Source organism: Tachysurus fulvidraco, chromosome 19 (genome assembly GCF_022655615.1).
Source record: "Tachysurus fulvidraco isolate hzauxx_2018 chromosome 19, HZAU_PFXX_2.0, whole genome shotgun sequence".
Lineage (NCBI taxonomy): Eukaryota > Metazoa > Chordata > Actinopteri > Siluriformes > Bagridae > Tachysurus > Tachysurus fulvidraco.
Genome location: NC_062536.1, coordinates 10,809,556 through 10,824,603, shown reverse-complemented (window position 1 = coordinate 10,824,603; position 15,048 = coordinate 10,809,556). Strand labels below are relative to the sequence as shown.

The 15,048-nt window shown below is 37.6% G+C and overlaps 1 protein-coding gene across 5 annotated transcripts in view; it reads right to left on the bottom strand.

Annotated features, from left to right (window-relative positions):
• Positions 1–10,954, bottom strand: part of dgki (diacylglycerol kinase, iota) — a 57,446-nt gene extending 46,492 nt beyond the window's left edge. For 2 of the 5 annotated variants that reach the window (XM_027151693.2, XM_027151694.2), the window contains exon 1: positions 10,441–10,941. In XM_027151693.2, the coding sequence (XP_027007494.1) occupies positions 10,441–10,637 (197 nt within the window). In that variant the 5' untranslated portion in view covers positions 10,638–10,941. Of the gene's footprint in view, positions 1–10,440 lie in introns of all 5 variants that reach the window. The other 3 variants (XM_027151698.2, XM_027151695.2, XM_027151696.2) reach the window with 3 other exon arrangements.
• Positions 10,955–15,048: the final 4,094 nt, after the last annotated feature.

Genomic DNA, 15,048 nt, shown 5'->3' with positions numbered 1-15,048 from the left:
AACATCAATAATACTGAAGCGATGGCAGCTGGTTATTACGTCCTATTTTTACTAGGTCAAACCATCTTCCTGTACTGGTATCATAGTGCTGTTTTTATGCCACCTTCACATAATTTGCCAAATTCTAAGGTCACGTTCCCAGCTATGTCATTAGTCTATGTTTACTTGTCTTACTTGTTAACTTTTTAGCTAACATAGAAACAGAAACTTTTGATCATGTAATTCTTAAAGCAAGAGTGAATTTAAAGCAACTTGTTAAACAGAAAAGAAAAGAAGAGAAGTTCATTTATTTATTTTTTTGTCAAAGTGAAAAATATTCTTCTATTACGGCGCATGTTCATTGGTCAAGCAGACAAGAGCCTTCAGGCATATTCAGGCAATACACTTCTGTCTTCTGCATATGGGGCAAAAAAAAAATCAAATGCACCAGCTGGAGTGCAAAAACGTGGTGAAGGGTCTGTTTGAAAAAACTGAAGAATATTTTACACCACTACTGAAAAAACAAAGTTCACTCTCTGCAGGCACATAACTTGGACAAGTGAATAACATGTAATTGACTTGTCTGAAGAATGACAAAATGACAATGGTTAACACCAAGCCCTGAATTGTTTTCTTCAAGAAAACAGTTTCTTTCTAATGTACTATGTCAGTCTCCCCTTGACACTACAGGCAGCCTAAGGTTTAGATGTATTATGACTGTGACCAGAAAACAGAGTATAAATATAAAACTCAATATTCATACCTAGATGACATCGCACAGTTTATGACCAACAACCCATGTTTTGCTCTTATGATCAGAAGAAATTAGATACTGGATCAGTCATTGGAGAAAATGACTAATACAGTGAAAAAATGCATCAGTCCATAGTAAAGTTCATTCTTCAGTTCATATTAAAGTAAAATGATAAAATATTAAAGTTCATTTTCCTAAAGTTCACTTCTGATTCACTGATGCACCTATTTGTCTTAAATATTTGCTTAGTTCATTACAGACCAAAAAATTATCAAGATTTCAGCTTGCAGCAAAAATATCCCATGGCCAGTAGTCATTCATTTCAGTAAAAATCTTTCTTCTGAATCCAGAGCCTGAGGGCAACACACACTCTCACACACTCATACAACCTTGAAGGAAATTTACTGCCAGTAGATGAGATTAGATTGTAAGAAAAGAGAGAACCCAACAGAAACCCCAGCCTCTTTATAAAAACTTAGATGTTTAAAGATTTTATGGAAGTACTGATGGTGCCTGGTAGAACCAAAAAACAATGCTGATTTTTTTCCAGTGTTGATCGCCTGTCATAATGTCCGCTGTTTGTGTTTGTCTAAATGCTGACAGTGCTGTGAATACACTGGCAGTATGGATCAGATCCCTGCACCATAAAGCTTCTAATTATTTTGCTCCTGAGGTCTTCTGTGATCCTTAGAGAGCGACATGACACTCTCCTTTCACATCTTTTCCACCTGAGGTCCTAGCTGCCTAAATGAATTAATCATCTATTAAATGAGGCTACCACAACCCTGCGCTGTCTGTCGAGCAGGTTAAGCCTATGATCCCACCCACCCACAGTCACACACACACACACACACACACACACACACACTCAGACCACAGACCACAGCTGGAGAGCATAAGGGACGTGCTATAATTAGTGCTGAGAGAGAATGACAGTGGGATGATGTGTACCAGTGGAAACACACACAGAAGCTGTGTGCTCAGTCAGATTAGTCCTGTCTACAGAAACCTCATCGCTACTGAGCTCTCCAGCTTTACTATTCAACTAGTAGGCTTTTCGATTGTTGCACAAACTCAGAGGCAGAAATCCTATATTTTTTTCAGAGCTTTTACACTTTTACACTTCCACAACGCCTCTAGACTGTCAAAATACAACAATGCCGCCAATGTATAAACATAACGACATGATTGAGAATTTTACAATAGGATGAATAGGCATGAAGCCACACTTCCTTTTCGGCAGGTCAGATTACCTGCCGTTCTTCTAGCAATCAGTTAAACTACGCCGCACTCTAGGATACGGACAGGTTTCAAAGTTAAAATCATGAATAAATCTCAGGCCGTCTGTCATGCAATCTACTAACGAGAACCTTTCATTAATAGTTATACTGTGTACAGGGTGTGTGTGTGTGTCCGTGCATCATTGTGTGCACAGCAGGACACCTGGCTGAGGTTTGTTTGAAGGTGTGTGCACTGATGACTGATGGCTGTATTAATTTGGAAAAGAATAAAAACGGTCATAAAATACTGCGGCTGTGACGTCTTGCTCCACAATTCCACATTTTCATTGCCACAAGCCACTAATCAATTCAGGTTTAGGTTCAATATTGAGGACCTTTTCAGAGTTTTGTGATTATGTCAACCTTTATAGAAGGCATTGATCTCGTTTATGATATTTACCACAGTGTACTGTGTACCCTCATATTTTAGGGTTAGTATAGAACAACTGCATTAGAACCATAGTTTTCCTATGGTGCTTTAATATAAGTCAGAAAACTATTAAAAATATTAAATATAGCCTTTGTCATACATTATCATAGCCTTATGAATTATAATGATGCATACCCAATATGACACTACAATGGTTTTATAATATTATCACAATAGTATGATAATATAATATATGTAATATAATACTATACAATGGTATAATGGCCTATGTTAAAAATAGCTTTAAAAAAACTTGTAAATAATGTAAATAAGCCTAACACTTAATTGGAATGTATTCATTAAATAAATCTGTAATCTGGAAATCGGGAATTTATTTCATAATTAAATGGGACATTAGCTGTACAGGGTCGAGTTGTCCCAGATGGTAATGGGTAGGTATTTACTTCACTGGGTATTTACATATTTAAAGTAGGCTAACCTGAAATAACATTTTCATATAGAAATGAAAAACTGTATAGACAGGTTGGCAACCCAGAAAATAAAACTGTGACACTAGGAAAAGTTAAAAATTAATATTTAACAGAATTGGCTTCTGTACAACATACAGTAACAACAAAAAATAGAGGTACTGCAGAGGTGCACAAAAAAGCTATTTAGACCAATTCTTTACCAATGAGTATCAAAATGTTAAAAATGAAATACTGTGCAAAATCTATTTTTCGAGCATGAACTCAATCCTGGTTAGCAGCTATTTCCAGAGTGTTTTCAACCCCGCAATTGACATATATGAGAGGAGAGATATAAAATAAGTGAGTGGGAGTTTCATGTCAGTGAATATCTCACTTTAATTTTTCTGTCTCTATTTTCTCTCTCTTTGAGTTTTCACTTTGCACTGAGATTAGTAGTGTGAGTATCCAGAATCACATCCAACAAAATCAGCCTCCATTTTGCCTCTGACACCTTCCCTGTTTGCCTTAGATGAACACAGCACTTTAACACAATCCAGAGGCCATCTGCTGCTGAAGGGGGAAAAAAACTGGCTCTCATTTTCAAAATGCAGCACATTTATGGAGCAAGAGGATAATGTGAGGCCAGACACTGCTGTCGCATAGTCAAGGCACAATAACAACAATATAAACAAGTGCTTTTCCATCCTGTGTGACATTTCACAGCACTGTTAAAGCGCTAAGTGATGCTGAGCAGAGCTGCTGTCCCAGAACTGTGGGATACGTGAGCAGCACATGCAGAGAGGGGAGACATAGAAGAAGTGAGGGAGAGATGAATGGGATTGAGTGGCTTGCACCTCCAGTAGGGCTGCTGTCTGCAGGTGATCTGCTGCCAGAACACCAGGTGCAGGATTTGAGTTCCTGCATTTGAGCCAAGATGAATTTGCCTAGGCAAACAGAGGGAGAGGGAGGACACAGGGGGAGAATGGCACACAAACATGTGCATAAATGTACAGAGCTAGACCGGTTGAGCATTACTGGTAGTCAGTTACCCAGCAGGAATGACACACAAAGGATGGATCATTGCCCGGAGAAGAGCAGAGACCTCTGAAATTAAAGCAGGAGGGGAGCAAGTCTAAAACCTCTTACAGTATTAAGCCTAATAAGAAAGGATCCAATCCTTTTAATGTGTCTCATCAGGGTGCAGAGTCCCAGTCCCAGTACAAAAAAAAAGGGCTGGAGCTGTGCTGGTTTTTTAAAGGTGCTCATTCGCTCTGTTATCCAACTTCAGGACAGATTATAGCCATTTAAATAACGTGTGTGTGTGTGTGTGTGTGTGTGTGTGTGTGTGTGTGTGTGTGTGTGTGTGTGTGTGTGTGTGTGTGTGTGTGTGTGGGTGTGTGTGTGTGTGTGGGTGTGTGTGTGTGTGTGTGTGTGTGTGTGGGTGTGTGTGTGTGTGTGGGTGTGTGTGTGTGTGTGGGTGTGTGTGTGTGTGTGCATGCGTGCATGCGTGCATGCGTGTGTGTGTGTGTGTCATCAGAAGGTGGTGTAGTGGCCCTTCTTCTATAAGCAAAATAGATCCTCGTCATCCAAAGTGTGAGAGAGTGAAAGAGAAAAAAAAATAACAAAGAGAAAGGATAGAAAGAATTAATAATATGTATTATTAATGTTAATAATTACTGCTATTCCTTCATCTAAAGTTATCCCTAGCCTTAACCTGGCAAAATGAAATGACACTTTTTACTCTATTTTTAGGCACATTTGGACCTTACCAAGAAAGAAATGATACACACAGAGTAATGATACCCTGTAAGTGAAACATCTAGACTGCAGTACTGTAAGAATTAAATTCACTGAATAGTGTCAATGCAATATGAATTATTTTTAAAGGGGAATAAAATCAAACAGAGACCTTAGCTTCATTCTGTTCCTCAATAAAGAAAAAGAGATGTCAGTTATGGCTTAATACGGGAATATTTTTCATATTTATGCATATTTCATATTTATACTTTTTAAATTATGCACTAAAATTATTATTACTTTATAAGTAGCTCACTGTTGGACTTCATTTGGACTCTTCAACAGAGTGCGATAAATTATGGGTTATAACACAGAGTGATGTCATGTAATGAGAACTATTTTGGGTTCAGTTATATTGCATCCTGGAGGCTTAAAATACAAACAACTTAAAAGATACAGCCTAATAGTTACTCTCTGCTATATACACTTTGATCATGCCAGTACAAAAATAACACCAGAAAGCCTAAGGGAGCAAACATTCAAAAGAAATTAAGATTTGCGACCAAATCCAAGTGGAGTGGCCACTAGTGCGCCCACAGGAAGGAGCTCCACATTTCTGCAGACAAATAGCAAAGAAAATCAGTGCCAAAGTGAGCACTGTGGTCGATTTAAGAGATGCCAAAATGCACTGGGGGCCTCATTAAACTTGGACTGATAAGAGACAACACTTGTAAGTAATAAATTATTAAACCCACTTTCCTGTGCTGCAGTGTGCTGTGGAGGACCAGCCTTCAGGATGCAACCTCTCCTCACACACGCTGCCTCATAGTACGGTCATCACCAGAAGCTTAACAATTCAATACAAGGTGACATTTAGGGGTTATTAAATTCTCTCTACAAGGAAACACATATACTAAATCTAAAACACTGCTTGAATGCAGTGTTACCTCAAGCAAAGTACTACTTCACAATCATCTCCAGCAGTCTTTATACCTGTTGCCATACCCCTGTGTTCAAACTTTAATTGACTCCTTATTTTACATTTACAGCATTTGGCAGACAGCCTTATCCAGCACAGCTTACATTTATCTCATTTATACAACTGAGCAGTTGAGAGTAATGGGCCTTGCTCAAGGGTCCAGCAGTGGTGGGTGATTTAAACTCACAACCTTCTCCGATCAGTAGTTGAGCACCTTAACCCCTATATAATTATAATAATCTGCATGGTATAAATAACTTGCAGGTTATGTCTGTCAGAAGAAATGATTATTCTAAAATCCACAGTTTTTTTTCTGTTTTTTTATATTTATAGCCTTCTGAGAAACCTCCCACCACTAGCTGACCTGTTAAACTATACACCCACAAAGCCTGACATTCAGTGATCTCTCACTGCTGTAGAATTGGTAGATATCTAGCATAAAACACAATGTTGTGGGGGTTTTTCCACTAATAATGGAAAAGTACCTTTATATAAAGTGGAAAAAAAATGAATATAGCATAATATAGTTTAATTTGGGTGGAATTTGATCTTTTGTTATTCAATGGAGCTCCAGTTCTGTGGAGCACTTTAAAGGTGTGGTCACTACTTACTGATCGAAAGGTTGTGGGTTTGAATCCGAGAACCACCAAGGCCTTTAACGCTCAATTGTTCAGTTGTATGAACGTAAGTTGCTCTGGATAAGGGTGCCTGCCAAATGCTTTAGATGGAAATATTGAGTTGGAGCTTGTATGTTGAGTTAGTAACTTTGGAGCTGTTGTAGGGCAATGGGTCTTCTGAACTGAAGTCGAGAAATACTACATCCAAACGTTCAACTTATTCTTAAGTGCAGTAGCAACAACATTACACATGTACTGTAATCTTCTTTTAGACACACTGTGTTGTTTCATACTTTAAATGGATCAGAAAATGTTACACAGCCTGTAAAATATTCATGCTGTGATGTCAGCGGTTGAGAGGGATTGGGCCGACACTGAACGCTTCTCTACAATGAAGTCTAATCCATGTTTAACGACCTGTTAGCTTGAGAGAATCTGTACTGAAGGTGTCAAAATCTACAAACAAGACTGCAGTCTACCTAATGATGCAAATACAGCCACACATTTATGTTTCTGTTTTGGACATTCCACACATCTTCCCCTGACTAATGAGAGTTAGTCAGTTAGAGTTAGAAAGGACATCTTTAATCCCAAAATCATAAAAATCTAATTAACAGCTTTCTTTTAAGGCTGCAAAAAAAAAGTGTCTTCTATGTTCAAAGTGTCCTCTGTTCTGCTCAGGTTTAGACAGGGCTAACTAAAATGAACAATGTGATGTAATCAGAGACATAGCATGTATAAAGCTGTTCTGGTGTTGTCTTCTTTCTTGCACGTTGTTTGCTTGTGATTTTTGCATCTGGTATCTAATCTGAATTGAAAATCGAGAGGTGAAGATGGCTTTGATCATTTGCACTCGAAAAAGACTGCGGGAAAGAAAACAAGACTGATCTGGTCAAGTGCTGGAAATGACAGACTGATGACTGCTACTCTCTATGACAGTCGGTAACAAAAGTGGAGGACGGCTTAATGGCAGGGGGTCTCTAAGAATAGCTGGGAATAGATGTTTGCTATTTGAGATAAGGCTATTAGTTCCTGTTTATTACAACAGCCAACAGTAAAACAACTGCTAGTCTTCTGAACTTCTTTTTTCACTGAAGACCAATCTTCAAGCTTGATTAAACACAGCAAACTTCCTTTTACTAGTTACTTTTAATAGCTTTTTATATCAATTTTGATGAAGAAATCTAGTCACTGATCAAATGAACAAAGAAAATCAAGCAAAATCCAACATGAATCCTGAACTGCACAGAAGACCTAGGCCAAATAACCTTGAGAGTTTAGGTCCGGTTCATCTACCAACAGAAACCATAACATTGATGGCTGTAGAAAGACACCATTACCATTACAGTGCTCACTGGTGTCACATAACATGTTGTGGTGTACATAATCATTAATTCCATTATGAAGAAAAAAAAAAATCACTGATTCATTGATTGTTTGATTAACAACAGTTCTGTGGTCCCATGAACTTATTGTCAGGCAATACAAAACGCTGTCTTCTGAAATTCTGTGTAAAAATACAAACTCATCTGTAGACATAATCAATGAGAACCAAGCAAGGATCCTCAATCACCTTCTATTAACCATTAGGTCTAGTTGGAACCAATTTAAAGCATAAACCAATAACATGTTTAAAAAATCTTGGTTTCTGGACTATGGCCAATGGGAATAAAGCACAGTTCCGTTTTTCTTTTAGTACCAACGATACTGCTATATTCTGCACTGGAAAAGCCCTTAAAAGTCACTCAAATGGAATTTAGGGATTAGCCAGCTGACTCTGAGAGCAACAGGATTCATGCATGTCCTCTAGGATTGTTCTGGTCAGTTGAACAGGTGTGTGCAACTAAAGTGAGGGCCAAAACCATCATCACTATAGCTTGCAGTAGGAGATGAGAATAAAGAGCGTATTGTAGGTGGTGGTACAGTATGCTTGTCAATATGCTGTGAAGTCTTCAATCCTTCCCATGGACTGAATCGATGAACCATATCGATTCAATCCACATAAACACATGCTTTAAATCATTTCTGCAGCAGACTGCCCACACCAGAGCACAGAATCAGTCTTACTCTACAAACACATCAAACATTTTTTATTGGTAAATGTGAAGCAAAATTTTCTTCCAGGGTTATAAATTCTTCTGTGGAGGCAGAATGTCCCCCAAGCTACACTACACTAACACAATGAGACTGTAGCATATATGACCTGCTGAAGAGAACACACACTAAACCACCAGAGTAACCTCTACATACATGATCCTGTATTATAAAAAGTATAACTTTATTTACCACTGTATAATTAACACAATACAAAGATATTAGTCCCGTATAGATTCTACTATCATGCATTTTATAACTAAAGCCCGAATCAGACTAGAAAAGACTGACCATGGGTAGGATGTGTAATATAAATAGAATTATAACTAGGATATTTGTAGAATTTTAGCCCCATCAAATCTGTCACATTACTCATTTTTGTTGCAGACAAAGCGTGTGCACGTCGGGAAAGATTTGGAACAATTACAACAATAACACAGATGACATTTGAAGGACGTGTCAGAAAATAAACTCTTCCGAGAATTTTAAGTAAGTTTCTGAATTCCAAGCACAAGTCTACATACCATTACATGCTATTGCTATCTGATGTATGGACGCCTGACAACAAAACAAGTGCTTTTAATAAAAGTCATCAATCACTAGTGGTTTAGTTGGGTAAAGTACAAATGTCACTTTTTTAGGATACACGTGCACAATTCAGATGGATCATAACTACTATAGACATCCTCATCCTCAAGCAACTGTGTTTCATTTATATATATATATGCCTCTGTCTCTCTCTATCTCTCTCGCTGTCTCTCTCTATCTGTCTCTCTCCCTCTGTCTCACTCTCTCTGTCTCTGTCTCTCTCTCTCTCTCTCTCTCTATATATATATATATATATATATATATATATATATATATATATATATATATATATATATATATATATATACACACACACACAGGTATTGAGGTATTGTCTCTCTGAGGTATTGTCATTTCTTATATAAAAGTCCTTTTTCTTTTTTCTTATAAATTATTTATTTACATTGGATGTTTCATGCTGCAATTTTCATAGGATTTATGTTCCCTGTTAGTTCCAGTAACAAGCATTAATATTACGATACTTGTGTATTGTGCAAATGGCTTTAACTGTAGTGATGTGTAAATACATATATAATTAGTTATTAATTAGTTATTAATACAGCCAATTAATGTAGATCATGTTCTACTACCATAACCGAATACCTGATAAACAGCAAATGATCTACAGTACAGCAGAGGGTTGAAGTTTGCCTGTTGTGTTTTTTCTTATGCCTAATGACAATGTGGTCTCTTTAAACAGCCCAATAGAAAGCTAAGGTCAAAAAAGGAAATACACACACACATACACACATACACACACACACACACACACACACACACACACACACACACACACACACACACACACATACTAAGAGAGAGAGACTGGGTGAAATCAATATTCAGAAAACACCTCTATTTGTACACGACACGATAAAGCGCTGCAATAAAAGCAACATTCACATCGAGTGTAATGGTGCATTACAGCCTTTAAAGCCTGTCTTTTATTATAGTTTCATATTATTTATTACTTCGCCTTGATCCAGACGCTTTCACGTGCCTTCTGTCCTACAGCGCACTAGTGTTTGTTGTGTGCTGCGGTCTGCGCCTGGGATAATGCGCCTGTCTCTCTCTATCTGTCTGTCTCTCTCTCTCTTTATCTGTCTTTCTCTCTTTATCTGTCTCTGTCTCTCTCTTTTACTGTCTCACTCTCTATCTCTCTCTCTCTGTCTCTCTCTTTCTGTCTGTCTGTCTCTGTCTCCCTATCTGTCTGTCTCTCTCTACCTCTCTCTATCTGTCTGTCTCTCTCTCCCTCTCTCTCTGTCTTTTTCTTTCTGTCCCCCTCTGTCTGTCTCTCTCTCTCTCTCTGTCTGTCTCTCTCTCTATCTGTCTCTCTCTCTCTGTATTACTCTCTCTCTCTCTGTCTGTCTCTCTGTCTGTCTCTCTCCCTTTATCTCTCTCCCTCTATCAGTCTCTCTCTATCTGTCTGCCTCTGTGTGTCTCTATCTCTCTGTCTGTCTACATCTCTCGCTCTCTATCTCTCTATCTCTCTATCTGTCTGTCTGTCTGTCTGTCTGTCTCTCTCTCTCTCTCTCTCTCTCTCTCTCTCTCTGTACCATTTTAAACACTCACCTGTATGAAGTCTGTTTCCTGAAAGCCAGACCTTTCATTTTTTCCTCCAGCGGCTCCTCTCTGTCCCCCGCGGCCGCCTCGTCCCTCGCGCAGTCCGGCTGCTGCTCTCCCGCTTCCCCGCCGCTGGCTCCGAGGCGACCGCTAAAGGTCTCGCTTCTCTCCTCCTGCGTGCACGTTAGGGCGATCAGGGGGTCCATGCTCCGTCCGGCGGTGGACCCCCTACCTGTCTGTCTGGTCCAAGCGTAGGTCTTATACTGTCGCGCGCGCGCCCTCCACTCCACTCGGTCACCTCCACGAGCGCCTGGTCGAAAGCTGGAAATGTCAGCGCGCGCGCTGCAACGACGCTAACCGGCTAACAGCAGCACAGAGGCAGCATCCTGCCCTAGTCGCTGCCTCCACGGGGCATTCTGGGAGATTCCTACCAAGCCTCTCAACCCAGCATCGCTCCACTATGAAAGTAGGGCACAGCACAGCTCTCCGAGCCTTCACTCATTATGGCAAGCCATATGGTTCATCAGACGACATTTAGAGTCATCTGCTCAAGAGCAGTGACTCATGCCAGAGAAGGCAGTTATCAGTTGTGTGGTGGGAGAATATAAAAAAATACAAAACGTTACAAGTTACAACTAGACTACTTTCACAAAAATACCAAAATTATAGACAATGAACAAGAAAGCATGACACAAAGGAAAGCACTGCCCTCTTCAACATACATGAACTCACAGATGGCCACTTCTGCCTAGTGTCAATGTGATTGACAGGGAAGAGAGAACATGCCATCCCTCACATGCAGAGAGCATCGTCACTGCTTTATAGAGTCTTTAGAGAACATGCAAAACTTTATTGTCATTGCATACTACAGGTACACAGCAACGAAATGCAGTTTGGCATATACCAGAAGTTCAAAGAGTAGCAATTAGTGCAAATAGACAAGTGCAGATAAATATGTAAACATATGTACAGCATGTAATATATATAGGTACATATGTAAACATATGTACAGCATGTAATATAAATATAGGTATGTATGCACAGTGAATAATTTTAAATTATATAGCAGTGCAGAGATGTGTGGACTGAAAAGTATAAGTAAATGGTTCTAAGGCTATGGCATTGTAAAAAAAAATATGAAGACACTGTTATAGGTAATAAGGTTTTAATATATAATAATAATAATAATAATAATAATAATAATAATAATAATAATAATAATAATAATAATAATAATAATACATTTATTCATAATCAAACCCAGTACTTTTCCATAAACATTAATGATGAACTAGATTTGTAAAGTTCGTCGCTACAAACTTTGATGTTGGCTTTGACAATGCAAGTATTCGCAAAGGCTGTTGCTTTTTGGAGGCGAGTGAAAGCTGAAATGCTAGTCGGTACACCAATTTAAAACTTAGTTCAGAGTATCACCCTAAAGGAGCTGGCCAAGTTCAGTGTAGATAGTTCAAAAGCTTGCCGGGTTATAAACCTCCAAAGTTTATAATGGGAGTCTATGGGAAAAAGGCCAAATTTGAGACCCGGTATTAGAATTTTTTTCTGCATACATTAACAAGAAATTGATTTCAAAGAACAACAAAAAAAATCTCTAATTACCTCCCTCATATATACCTGCTATCTTATTAGAGTCCTTGTTTTCCATTTTCTGGTTTGTGATTTGTTATTCAGTATTTTCATTAGAGTTTTTTCCCTAATGTTGTCCTGTGTCTATTAGTTTAGTTAATTTCCTAATAAAAGCCGTCTCCCATATTATCTGATATTTGGGTCTGAACTTAAGCTCGGTTCTTGTGGAGAACGTGCCAATAAAACCATGATATGTTGTACTCACATTTACCATTTATACATTTTCCAATTATGTCTTATTGTCAGAAATCCTAATTTATATGACAACAGCCCAAATTCTATATCACTGACGCACATTTGACGTGACAAATCAATCACTGTGTCTGTATTTAGAAGGACGAGGTTTATGAACTGTTTGGCTTTCCATAAGCTGAAACCTCATATCCTCTCCGCAGCGCGTCAGTACAAGGAGAAATAGCTGAAAAAAAGTAAAATATAAGCAAACAATTTCCACTGACATCCGAGGTTATTAATAATCAGTCCAGTAATTTATCTTTCACAAATTATTCTAAATTATTCACTATTCTCTTAATTAATCTACAAATCACTGCTGTATGGAATTACAGCAATAAATATCAAGGTGATTTGCATGATGCTCTCATGTTGCTATTTTGAATGATAATATGCATGTTATGGGTTGGGCATAGCTCTTCTTTCGTTTGACAGTATTTTACATATTAAAAAAATTGTTATTATTGAGGTTATAGTTTTATTTATTTTAAACCTATCTATGAAATCATTGCAAGATATTTGTTCTCTCTCTCTCTCTCTCTCTCTCTCTCTCTCTCTCTCTCTCTCTCTCTCTCTCTCTCTCTCATGTTCTTCACTATACTGTAATCAATGCCACATTTTACACTATATAGCTTTTGAAGTGAACCTTAGGCCTTAGGGTCCAATTTTGTATATAAAAGATGTGCCTTTATTGATACCATGTAAACAAAAATGAAAAGAGGGTTTCAGTACCATTATTTCTGAGAGTAAACAGCAATGTATGGCAGTGCATGTAGACACATCACCAAAAAGTATTCATGACACACCTCAGTGCTCAGTAAAGTTATTCACTTTTTCTGGGTTATAGATATTTTAGCATGCATATTTTACCTAATCTGAACTTCTCTTCTTACGGAGCTAACATCAATCCTGATGTTCTACCCCTGGTTGGAGGCTCGTCACATGGTGGTCACCCTGCCAGGGATTGATCTGCTGTCATGCCTCCTTTTGAACCAATGTTGTGTCAGTCAGCTGTATGGTCTTGTCTTTATTTTTCAGCAATCAGGTCCTCAGGAGCTCTTGGTTGCACTATTATAAACTGTTGTAGAAAGGATATTATCTACATTTCCACTATTTACTGTAGAGTGTCACCTAAATGAGGATGGGTTCCCTTCTGAGCCTGGTTCCTCTCTAGGTTTCTTCCTCTTATCCTCTAAGGGAGTTTTTCCTTGCTGCCGTCACCTCCTGCTTGCTCATTAGGGATAGGAATAGATATAGTATCATACATTTTAAGTTCAAAATTTTTAAATTCATTTATATCTTCATTTATTTACTTTTATCCTTATTTTTTATTATTATATATTTATTTATTTTTTCTCTCTCTTCTGTTTCCATACTTCTGTAAAGCTGCTTTTAGACAATAGGAATAGTTAAAAGTGCTATACAAATAAATTGAATTTGAATGTGAATTGTGAATTTTATGCTTTCCCTAAAAGTGCATCAGGTGGCAAAACCAGTGCAAGAGTCCAAAATTGATTTGTATGTCATGTTCCAGCGGAGAGTCTTTCCATCATTGTTATGGGGTGCTTGAGACGGACTGCAGACAGCTGCCCATAAAAGCAAGAAGATCATTCACAAATTAATTATGACAGCAAATACAGTGTAAATAAATAGACTGGTACACAACTGCTTGTTTCCAAATTGTTTCCAAAAAGGGCAAATACAAAAATTGCAAGCACTAATGTAAAAAAAAAAAAAAAAAAGGAATTTCTCTGGAATTCAAGTGAGATTTTGAGACCTGTACAGTTGTGCTGGACTTACGCTTGTCATAAACATTAACGTCTAAAGCATCGCAGAATGCCTGGACTGTCACATAGCATCCTTCAGCCAATAACACTGAAGACAGCTCCTGGATGCTTCCCAGCTTAGGACAAAAGGCCCCATCTGTCTGCTAAAGTCCTCAGCCAGATAAAAGAGAACAGCACTAAAGGGGCTTACTGAGGATGGTATGTTCCAGTGTTGATTTAAATGAGTTTTTCCCCTTCACAGGACAAAGTCTGTTCCCATTACAATTCTCCCTGACAATGTATATTCTGATAAGGCAAAATCAATGAAATATTAGTTTAGAAAGAAAAAAAAGGTGAATTTTTACCCTAGAGTCAAATGAGCACTAGAGATCATTTCCCTGATATATTTGTCAGTAGAGAAATGTCAGCTGATGGAAAAATGTAAACCCGGTGGTAAAGGGTTTGTAGTATTGATCATGTATGTTTTTATAGAAAATTTCATAATGACACTGATTGCAAACATAACCTTTAACATTCACCTACTCAGGTTTGTGTTTGTATTGATTTCGGGCTCACCTGAATGAGGCTACTGATAGAAGCAGTTATTAAATGAATAAAACTAAATGTACATTAGTAGTAGTAGTAATCACTGCTGCTGTTATTGTTGATAAATAATGCAGAAATTTAAAAAAGTCAAGATGGTATGCCTTGTGTGCAGTTTACATAGAGCTAATAAAATAGTTAAAGATTATATATGATATCACTTCCCTTTTAGATTTAAGGATTCTTTGGATAGTTAACTTATACATACATATACATATATATATATATATATATATATATATATATATATATATATATATATATATATATATATATATATATATATATATATATAACATAAAAATAAGTTAGGGTCACTGCAATTACAGTATAATAATAATAATAATAATAATAATAATAATAATAATAATAA